The sequence below is a fragment of the Raphanus sativus genome, chromosome 6 (assembly GCF_000801105.2).
Source record: "Raphanus sativus cultivar WK10039 chromosome 6, ASM80110v3, whole genome shotgun sequence".
Lineage (NCBI taxonomy): Eukaryota > Viridiplantae > Streptophyta > Magnoliopsida > Brassicales > Brassicaceae > Raphanus > Raphanus sativus.
The window spans coordinates 46,795,816-46,807,457 of NC_079516.1; the positions used below are offsets into that span (position 1 = coordinate 46,795,816).

General features: G+C 37.2%; 2 protein-coding genes across 2 annotated transcripts; one reads left to right on the top strand and one right to left on the bottom strand.

The window, feature by feature from the left end:
• Positions 1 to 1,885: 1,885 nt before the first annotated feature.
• LOC108835004 (ubiquitin-activating enzyme E1 1) lies at positions 1,886 to 6,727 on the bottom strand. Its single transcript, XM_018608319.2, has 7 exons — positions 6,572 to 6,727; positions 6,073 to 6,413; positions 5,729 to 5,946; positions 4,688 to 5,482; positions 3,472 to 4,340; positions 2,767 to 3,199; positions 1,886 to 2,661 (listed from the first exon to the last, which is right to left on the bottom strand). Exons 2-7 carry the CDS (start codon positions 6,395 to 6,397, stop codon positions 2,065 to 2,067), a joined length of 3,237 nt encoding a protein of 1,078 aa, XP_018463821.2. The 5' UTR covers positions 6,398 to 6,413; positions 6,572 to 6,727; the 3' UTR covers positions 1,886 to 2,064.
• A 3,505-nt stretch (positions 6,728 to 10,232) lies between these two features.
• Positions 10,233 to 10,978, top strand: LOC108835005 (protein LIGHT-DEPENDENT SHORT HYPOCOTYLS 6-like). The gene has a single exon (XM_018608321.2). The coding sequence runs from the start codon at positions 10,286 to 10,288 to the stop codon at positions 10,751 to 10,753; it is 468 nt and encodes a 155-aa protein (XP_018463823.1). The 5' UTR covers positions 10,233 to 10,285; the 3' UTR covers positions 10,754 to 10,978.
• Positions 10,979 to 11,642: the final 664 nt, after the last annotated feature.

Sequence of the window (11,642 nt, forward strand, 5' to 3'; positions counted from 1 at the left end):
GAGTGGAAGCGCCAGGTTGGAAAATGTGTTTCATGTGAATCCCGACTCTGGTTTGAACGTTTGGGAAGGATGGAAAACGATTATGTTTGGATCACAACATACTGGCTTCCATAGAGCCTGTGGGTTCGGACACGATGGATCTCTTGCAAGGAGTGGTTGCTTTACGCCATTACACAACCGAGAGTAGTATGACGAGACAGTTTAAGGGGAGATGGGAGAATGACTTCAACTCTTCAAAGAAAACAATACAATAACTTTCTCCAACGATCCGGGTCATTTTAGGGGTGTCATGTGACCCCACTAAACTCTTAGTGAGACCGCCCCTGATAATCACTAAAAGTATTCAAAGGAGAGAGGCTTTTAAAGAACATTCTAGGGATGAATCATACTGGAGTGACGGGACCAATCCAATTTGATTGAGAGAGAAACCGCGTGAACCCAGCTTATGAAATTCTAAAAATAGAAGGCACAGGTCAACTCAGAGTCGGTTACTGGTCAAATCATTCAGGTCTCTCAGTGGTGCCTCCAGAGACATTGTACTCTAAGAGCAACAACATCGCTGCTTCTTATCAAAGCTCTTAGTGGTGGGGGCTATCATTTTCTTAAAAAACTTCACCTCTCTCCTCTTAGACTATATACAATGGTTTCAAGATTCAACATCCTCCACTTCATTTTTTTACATTTCACATCATCTTCACCTCTCTCCTCTTAAACTTTGTTATGTTTTGAGTAACCATTCAAATTTGGTTAAATATAGTAAATTTTTGGTCAAAAGAATAAATAAGTCCATGGAATCAAAACTAAATTTGTGGTCAAAGAAAAAATAAATCTATCAAATTCTAATTAAATCAATTAGAAGTAAGTAAATTTCCGGCCAGAAAAATATAAATCTGTGAAATTTCAATTATAATGAAGCAAATCTATGGCTAAAATAAAATTTAATCTATCAAATTCAATTGAATATATCAAAATGAAGTAAGCCTGTGGCCAAAAGAAAAATTAGTCTATTGAATCCTAGTTAAATCTGTTACATGAAATAAATTTGTTGCCAAAGAAAAATAAATCTATGGATGCTATATAAATCTGTAAAATTAAATAAGTTTTTGGCCAAAACTTGACAAATTTATTAAGAAAATCTTTCAAATTTAAATAAACTGTTCATAAAATAAATAAATCAGTCAAAAATAAGTTTGTGACTACATAAATGTTAGGAAAAATAAATCTGTCAAATGGTAAAATCGTGAATAGTGTTTTGTAACAAATGAATTAAGGCAAAACATGTATCAAAAAATAAACTAGTAAGTAAAATAAAACTAGATTTATTGTAGTAATAAACTGATAAATAAATGTTGAACTAAAATTTTCCCTTAAAATTATCGTAAATTACAATCTTTATAACTTGGTATTTATTTAGATTTGGTCCTATTTTGGTGAAACAACAAAGAAGATTTGGTATGCAGAGATTTGGCTTGGAAGACGTCAAGGAAGTGGACAGGTTATGACTGTTGGTAAATCTACCTCTGCGGAATCTCTAGGTGTTATGGTTTGTCGCATGAACTCCCTCCTTCAAACTTACGAATTGTGTTTTTTTTTTCTTTATTCATATGTTTTGAGCTTCACCCAAATTTATGGAGGAGTTTTCTTTTCATTAACCAAGTCGCTTCTTTTTCTTCTTTTATGGTTTCTGAAATCTTCTTTCATTTCTATTCAGTATATATATAAAGAAATTCAATTCTTGCTCTATAGTATGTATATAGAGTCTATACTAGCAGATCAGTTTAACTAAGCAAAACATTTGCTGATTACGTTGATGCAAATGACCATAATCGAATTTCAGATGCCATGATGTTTATAACCCCAATGAAGCTGAATGTGTTCAGCGATAAACGAAAACTCAAGTTTTGATAAGACACATGTTCGGATAAAAAAGACACATGTTCAGATTTACCCACACCAGCGAATAGTACATGAAAAACATTTTAAAGAAACAGAATCCACATTTGTCTTTTTTTTCAAAAGAGTTTTATCTTCTTCTCTTTTCTTTTTGGTTTATTTGGTAAATTCTCACCTGAAATAGATGGAGACGAGAGGAATATCGACGTCATTGTCATCTTCATCCTCGCAAGCCACCACTACATCAAGATGGCGACGGTAAGGAGGCAACTCCACTTTAGCGATATCCCGAGCTAGATCCACCACTTTCTTGTCCATCCTCTCCTTGTGCCTCGGGAACATACTGTTAAATAGGAGACAGCTCCCACAAGAGATGCTGTATGCGTTAAGACCTTTGTCCTCCAGCCACTGCAACACCTCACGCAGAGTTGGGTTTCCTTTTAGAACCCATCTGTCCCAAACGGTCCAAGCCATGTCGCGGTGCTTCACCACCTTTGGCGGAACCGGTTCAGCCATGGAGAAGAGTGGAAGCGCCAGGTTGGCAAATGTGTTCCTGTAGGCTTCCACTTTGTGTCCTCCATCAAGGACCTTGTAAAGCTCGAGGCAGACCAGACCAGTGGCCATGGCTGTTGAGGTCGCAATCGCTGGGATGATTCTCCCTGCAATGAACTTTGCTTTCAGCTTGTCGACTTCAGGTATGCTGTAGTTCCTCGCCCTCATGTTGGCTAGACCCGCTATCACATCCATGTGATAGTTTGTATCATCATCCTACACACACATCAGGATTCAAAATAACAACACTCATTGGTTAAAATTCAACCTTTGTTATCAGTTAGATTTGATTCAGTGAGTCTAGCATCGGAGAATACTTACCTTTTCGAATTGAATTGGTTTCATCCTGAAATCTGGAGACAAGTTATGCCTACACTTCTCGAGCTTAGCAATGAGGTCGTTGATGACTGCAGCGTCGTCCACCGAAGCAGTGGTTAAAGTAGTGGCTTTCTCATCTGTCACAATCTTTGCATCTGTTCTTGGCTCAAAGTCTGGTACTATCACATTGTCAATAGCTTCAGCTGCTGCCTTTGGGTCTTTGGTCCACTCAGGCACAGGGATCCCAAATGTCTCTGCTCTTAAAATAGCAGTCGCTGTGATGAAATTGAGGAGGCTTGGGTCAGAAGAGGAGTACTGGAGCGGACGTGGGAACCTTTTTGGAGCAGACCAGAATGGAGCTCCAGTACTTGTCGCAGCATCTTCAGGAAATGTGTATATCAATTGCTTGACACGGTTAACAAAGTAATCCTCAAACCTGGTCACGTTAAATAGAAACACGTTAATGAGACTCCACAAAGAACTTCTTACCTCCTGACAACGTTTTTAAACCTTTTATAGTTTCCTACTTATTTTACAATTAAACAATTCTGAATCCTGAAATGCTGCACACGTAAAAGAACTAAATCTCTCATTTCATCATTACTTGAAATGCTGCACACGTAAAGAACTAAATCTCTCATTTCATCATTATCACTATGCCACACTGAACCTACGTACGACTAGTACTAATGAAGAGTGTGTCAGTACCTGAGTCGAGCCCAGGTTAAACAGTCATGGAAGTTCTCACACTTCTCCTTGTCAAGACACTCAACAATCCTCTCCAATGTGTCCCTCGCCTGAGCATCGCCAGCACTCATCATTGAGTTAGTGTACTCGACCGGGCTAGAGAGATAAGCATTTACTTCAGCGGGAGTCTTCTCAAGCAGACCCTCGAACTCAGAGCGAGCCCAAGTTAAACAGTGATCAATGTTATGTGGAAACGAGTGCACTGTACACATGGGGGCCTGTTTCTCTGGTGGATCCCTTGACGCACCGTAATTTTCAGTTAGATGTGGAATAACCATTTGTGTGTTGCACTTAGCACCAAGAGTCCCAGACTCGAGGAGAGGCTTCTGGAAATACAAGCACCTAGAATCAACATAGAGCCTCGCGTTGACATTATCCAGTGCATTGACGACAACAGTCAAGTTCTCCCAGAAGGCATCGTCAAATACATTCTCTGTCTCAGCGCCAACACGGTTTTGCAGAGCCTCAATGTTGAACTTGGGGTTTATAGCTGCAGCAGCGGAAGCAGCAACCGTTGATTTAGCTTGTCCAATGTTCCAGTCACGGAACAGAAATTGACGGCTGAGGTTACTCTTCTCGATTATATCATCATCAGTCACTGTTAGCTTTCCTTGGTCTCCACAAGAAACTCCCATCAGAGCCATATTTTTCAAGAACTCACAACCAAGTGCACCAGACCCTACTGTGAAAACTTTAGCATCTTCGAGTTTCTGCTGGAACTTGGCCCCAAATACAGATATTTGGGCATCGTACCTGCTGTTCCTTGGTGCAACGTCACTAGAATCCAGAGGTTCAGAGGGGAGTGACTCCACTGAATCGAAGTAGAAAAACTGATAAAGAAAATAAGAAGTTCAACATCAGGTTCCATTATGAACTAGAAACAATGTGTCAAAGAAACGTAATTATACGTATTAGGTAATGTTCCTTTATCATTGGGATTTCTATCTCTAGCTTAAGAAACTACTGAGGATACCTAATTCTCTTTGCACTTTCTAAACAGCTTTTTAAAGTTGTAATATATATAAGGATGAACATAGTTCTCTTGGGGTTTCTTTAATTTCTTCCTTACAAGGTTTCAATAAAAGAGCTTTGAGTTTTATTACTCGTGTCCAAGTTCCTAACTAGGCATATAAAGACTAAATATGTGTTGGCCAAGTATATGAAAAAGAAATATTACCTGAAAGAGGGGATGGAATTTTCCAGAGCAAGCTTTAACAACTTCCTGTCCAACAATACCGCCAAACATTGCAGCCATGGGATTCAGGACAGCCTTGGCTCCAAAGGCAAAGTGTCTTAGAAGCTTATGGTCGAGATTATCCACCTTCAAATCACCCTGCCCCGTATTGATGGCTGTGGCAATAGATATAAGCTTCTGAGCGTCCTCTTCCGAGCCAGCAACAGGAAATCTGCCAGCTCCGGATGTAAACCGATCAAGTGCTTGGAATGCTAAGTGAAGGAGTGGAGGCCGATCAAACTTAGAGAAATCACTAAACAGAAAATCCCCTGGATCACTAAGAGCTTCCCTCAACGGCTTGAAATTCAGTAACTTTGGTTGTTTCACCTGAGTGACAATACCACCCTTCACATATGTTCCATAGCCTGTCGTGTCCTCTTCAAGGGTGAATGAATATGGCCGTGCACTTTTTATCTTCCTTGGCTTCCCATCATTCAGTTCGGTCATACCCTCAACTTCAGAGAAAACGACAAGGTCACCATCTTGAAATTCAAGTCTCTCATCGTCGACACAGGAGATAAAAGCCTGCTTCTCATTAGAGATAGAGGCAATGATGCCAGTGTGTGGTTCCTCTCCATCAACATCGAGAACTTCAAATTCAGGCCCAAAATCACAGAAGACAGAGCCAAAAAGACCCCTGACATCAGCCTTGACAAAGGCGATAGGAGGCTGGTGGGTGTGGCAATAGTCATTAAACTCAATTGCTTTTTCCAAGCTTATGTCAGAGAAAACAACAACCTGTTTCACAAGAAAGTAGATGAATCAGCGTAAACCAACCAACAAGAACCACCCACACAAGAGTACATACCTATAAGCATAAACAATAGAACCAGACAAACATCTACGAAGACGTTAACCATTTCTTTAATTCTTATCAATATATTTCCAAAGTTATCATAACTCCAAATATATCTCGATCTAACAGCAATCTAGTACACATAAGATCCAGACCAAATAGAACCAATAGAAAGCAAGTCTACATACCTGGAAACCAGAAAGATGCTCTTTGGTTAAGCTTGTGGTCAAGCTAGAGACGACCACAGCATTGTTAAGATCCTGCAACTTGTGAACAGAAGCATCCGCCCTATTCTTGCCAACATCATCCTCAGAGAAAACAAAGTTGCTAGATAAGTCCCATAGCTCTACAACTCTTTCATCATGCAGTGTCACAGACTTCACACCAGCAAGAATCAGATTCTTGGCTGAGAACACCAACAAATTTTAATCATGAGAACAAAAACTTTACAACTATAGAGTAAGATCGACTAAATCTCAGACTGATGATGATTCTGCAAGTTGCAATGATAAAATCAAGAGAAAAGCATTACCAATCTCGGCGCCAAGGCCGTGCATCCCGGAGATGAGAACGTTAGACGCAAAGAGACGCCTCATCGTCTCACGCCCGTACACGGCGAGCTGCCTGCTGTGCAGATCTTCATCAATCTCCTGACGATTCGAATTACCAAAAGCCATGTCGCGTTGCTGTACGACGCTACCGCCGCTGCTACTACTACCACCACCAGAAGCTACAATCGAAGAGTTCTCAGACGCGGAATCAGTGATCTCGATGCGGCGTCTCTTAATCGGCGATGCTGAATCGGAACTGACGATCTCGCTAGCAACAGATGCTTCACTAGCTCGCTTGTGAAGCATAAAGTGATGGAGGAACCTGAGGAAAACGTAAGAGAACGCCATAGAGATCAAAACGAGATTAGGGAAAGAGATTCGTAACGAAAAATCGAAAGCGATGAAAAAGTGAAATACCTAAACTCTAAATTTTGGAATCGATTCTTAGGAAACGAAGAGAAGCAAACACGCAAAACGTACCTTGGAGGAAGACAGTCGAGAGAAGATTGGAATCGAAGAGAGAGAGTGATGAGATCTGATCCTTTTTTTTTTTTCTTTTTTCACTGAAATGACGAAAACAGAGATTTATTGACGACGAAGGAAAACGGGGTTCGGTTGGATTTGGAATATTGAAATGCTTAAGCGATGTCGTTTTTATGACTAAGCTTTGATTTTTCCTTCTTAATTGCGTACTTGTGACGGCAATTTTCTGACCGGGCACGCGGGGTGTTCATTATTTAAATAACCGATCCGGTTCAGGTTGGTCAACTCTACTGGACCGGTCTAATGAATCCACCCGCCCACGTTATGGGAATCCGAGACGTGGAAATATCAGAAAAGTTTTTTTTAGTGTAAAAATATCAGAAAAGTTAATCAATATTTTTTTTTGTAAAAATGAAAAAGGTTAAATCAGTATTTCTTCATTTAAAAAAATTATTTATCTCTATATTTTGCTGTTTATACTTGTTTATGCTCTATCTAAAATCCAATTTTAATAATTGAACCCATATAGATTGAGATTTTTATATGATAAAATATTTTTTCTGCAACCATATGCTTTGAGAACCCTCCCCAGCCCCCGCCCCCCAAAATGTATACTCAATAGTTTTACCATTTTCAAAATTTTCCTATTTTATTGTAGAACATTATTTACTTCTCTTAATATATTAAACTACTTGCATTTTAATTTCTACAAAAAACTATTTTAATATTTCAACCAAAATATTTTCAGAAAAATTGATATTCATGTCGTAATTAGAAAGCCACAAAATATTTAAGTTCATCCTAAAATTTTAATATGTATATTATAAATTAGTTATAGTACAAGCACAATTTATCCTTATTAAAAAGAACTCTTCTGATACCTTAAACAACTTTCAATAGCTAAAACAGTATTTCATTTTAGGAAGAAAATAATTGAGTTATTTAATTCAATTTTAAGGTGAAAAATGTTTTCTAAAATTCAGTTATAATAATAAAAAAATATTCACTGAAATATCTTTTAAACTCTTTTAGTAATAGAAGTATAAAACTGATAGTATTATATATTATTCTATCTATGGTGAAATATTCTCATAAAAATAGTTTTATTTATTAAAGGTAAATATAAATAATATAATAATAATAAAAAGAAATACTCAAACTAAAATAAAATTTAAAAAAATATTAAAAGTGAAATTTATTATATTTTTACAAATTAAGTATTATATATTTCACTATATAAAATCAAGTCTACATAACGCGTGAAATTATCATTTAAATATAATAATTAGAGAGTGATCCGAACTAGCATCTGACTGAGTTAACATTGTGAATGTAACCGTTGAGTAGCTCAATTACCGGATTTTCTTACGGGTGTAAAGCGAATATTAAAACCGATATTTGTAATTTAGTTGATAGATTTTAGTTTGTGTTATTGTTGTGACAAATGTTATGAAGGTACAAAAACAGTAACGTGCATATCTAGACTAAGAAAATATCATAAGCTCTACTTTAAATTATATATAATGATATTGTGAATTCAGTTGTTAATTTGTAAAAATGATAGGTCACAAACACTACTTCTGGTCAAAATGTATCTGCTAGCATTTGTGATACTTTTCATTACGAAAGCAATATATCATACCATGATAACTGATAAGCATAAATACTTCTCGAACTTTAATTTATATTTACATAATTAAGTTTCTTAGATCAGTTTACTACTTTTGGAGAATAAATGACCAAATTCTGTGCTTGATGTACATAGTTGAAACATTTAGTTGCTTCTTTCATTTCCCATATAAAGGTGGTGGAGTCTGATCACTTCGTAATGGTAAGACAAGTTAGATTCCGTTCCAGATGTAAACTAATTATTAAAAAGAAATCTACGGTTCAACAAAACTAGTCAGGTGAACTTTTGGTAGGGACATTAACCACGTGAATTCAACGTTCCTAAATTTCCACTCTTCTGTCTCGAGCATCATTAACGGGATCGCTTAATAGGGTGTTTAGGTTTTTTTGTAATTAAAAGAAAAAGAAAAATCACAATTACCTTGAGCAACGGAGCTTAATTAAGCGTCAAAAGAAAGGGTGCTTGGGGACACATGTTACAATTACCTTGTCTCTTACCTCTATCTCTCTCTCTGACTCGTCTCTCAGAACGTAGTTTCATCCTCTCGAATCACACAGACCTCTGTCTCTTGCCTTCTTCTTCTTCTTCTCCATATTCCCCTGACTTTTTTTTCTTTCTGAAACCCTGATTTCCGAAGAAAACACAAAAAAAATAAATGAAACAGATGCAGAGCATGAACGGAGAAGGGTGTGGTTAGGGATACAAAACGCAATAAAGCTAACAGTCTCATTCGCCCTCCCAGATTACACATGGATCTCGTCGTTTGTCCGCAAGGACTTGCTAACAGTCTCATTCTCCCTCCCAAATTACACATGAGGTATAAAATACAATAAAGCTTCGTCCTTATCTTCTCAAACTCTCTTGTGATTATACCAAACATCTAACTAACTCTGTTTCGATTTTGTAGTCAAGCTGCTACTGATTTGTCTGACTCTAAAGCTGGTGCTGAGCTCTTAGACATCATTCGTATAAAGGTATGGTTAAGAGTCTTACAAGGATAGATATGTTGATAGATGATAGACAGTGGGAACAAATGTGTAGAAGATTTAATGGCAGCGATCTTTTATGTCTCTTTTTTTGAATGCTTAGTATTGAAAGGTTCATGAGAATCCAATTGATGTCAGTTTAGTGAACAAGTTTGTATGTGAATTCACAAGCTTTATGCCTTGGTGGCTTCATTAAGCTTAAGATTGGAAAGTAACAATGTTCTCATTTGTTTGAATGGTCCAGCAAGCTCCGAGACTGTGTCTTAGATATTCAGTTGTTAATTGTTTCTTGTGTATATTGTTTTTTACCAAAGTGTGGGGTTTTTGATGAGATCGTCATCATGTTCTGCTCTTGTTTCTTAGTTCTTAGTTGTCACTGTCTTTGCAGAGCTAATCTAGTGGTAAATGTTCTGTTTTTTTTTTAGAATATGAAAGACTCGAGGTTTCTATTTGTAGACTAGTTTCACCAAAGTGTAGGCTTTTGATGAGATCTTCATCATGTTCTGCTCTCACTTCTTAGTTCTTACTTAATCTAGTGGTGAATCCATTGCTCTGTTTCTAGAATATGAAAGACTTCAGCTTACTCTGATAAGTTGTTATAACTTTCCGATTTTGTTTTTATGTTCTGAAATTAGTTTCAATGCAGGGAGCCATAACATCTTTAGGATCGGAAGAAGCGAGGAGGGAATGGTTGTTGTGTGGAAGAGAAGATGAACACAGCTTTTATAGGAGATGGCCACGACTTGTGCTGGCCATGTTTTTGATTAAGTAACAATGGTAACACAGTTTGATTGATGCCAATAGAACATGTTTTTGATTAGTTGTAATGACTTGTGTTGATGCCAATATTTTTCTTAAAAACCTTTATAGGATACTTGCATTGGAGAACAAAAATTTAGATGTTTCTTAAATTAAGTGCTTAATACCTATTTATTACTAAAAAATGTTTAAGCACTCTATTAAGGGTGCTAGGGTTAATGGTGCTCTACATAACTCTCCTTCACACCATCCATATTCTAAACAAAAAAAAACTCCACACTTTTTCTCTCTTTCTTTTAAACTCTGAAATTAAACACTCACAAGTAGTAAAACTCCATGGAACCAGCCACTTCTTCTGGGTCATGCAGACCTGACCCAAAACCCTCAACCACGTCAGCACGACGACCACCAAGCCGTTACGAGTCACAGAAACGCCGCGACTGGAACACGTTTCTACAATACCTAAGAAACCACAAACCCCCTCTAACGCTAACGCTGTGCAGCGGGTCGCACGTGCTCGAGTTCCTCAAGTACCTAGACCAATTCGGAAAAACCAAAGTCCACGTGACAACATGTTTTTTCTTCGGCCACTCCGACCCAACATCTCCTTGCGCTTGTCCGCACAAACAAGCTTGGGGATCTCTGGACTCGTTGATCGGACGCCTTAGAGCAGCTTACGAGGAAAACGGTGGACGGCCGGATACGAACCCGTTTGCTGCACGCGCAGTTAGGATTTACCTTAGGGAAGTCAAAGGGAATCAAGCTAAGGCTCGTGGAGTTACTTATCAGAAAAAGAGACGGTAACCTACCGTTACTACCGGCAGACTGGATGTGTATTAAACGAGTGGAATCGTCGTCTCCGGGCAGGCCCGTTTTATAGTGGTGATTATCTTGCTGCCTCCGGAGCCTTACTTCCATAGGTTAATATAATAATCATACATATTTTGCTTATCTTTACCCATATATGTTTTTCTTGTGCAACTCTTTCCCCATATATGTATGTTGTATAAAATCATATTTCTTTTTATCAAGGAAACATGTACTATTTTCACTGTAGTGGCAAGAGTGTATTTATTTTCTCAGAGCGTAGAAATTTATGAGTCTCTCACAAATTTGAAACCTATTTTTATGCTAACTAATAAATATTTTTTAATATTTTTCTCATTTGTTATTTGTTATTTGTTAGCATTTTCTCATTTGATAACATTTTACCAAAAAAACTAATACTTTTTTCTATAATTATTTTATTTATTTTTAAAATTAATGAATCAGTCATCTAAAAGATGAATTTCTCATATATATATATGGGAATTTCTGAAATGAGAACCACTCTTACCATTTTTCTTACTTTTCACTATTTTATTTATTTCAATTGTGAGAAACTATGTGAAAGATCTTTAATGGCCATGCTCTTAGAAGACAATTGTACGGAGTATTCATTGTCTCAATATGAGAAATTACTTACGTCTATTCATTTTGATTTGTGAAATGTTGAGGGATAACCGAAGATGAATGAAGGAGGTATATGTGCATATGTGATTTTGTTAGTATATAAATCCATATAAAAGTTGATGTCTATTTTGGATTTATTTGATTGTTATTTAGTTGAAGAGCAGCTTTCATTGATCAATAACGTTTTGATTTTCATCTAACATATTTTGTCTCTATCCCCAAGTTTATAAATTCTTAAATT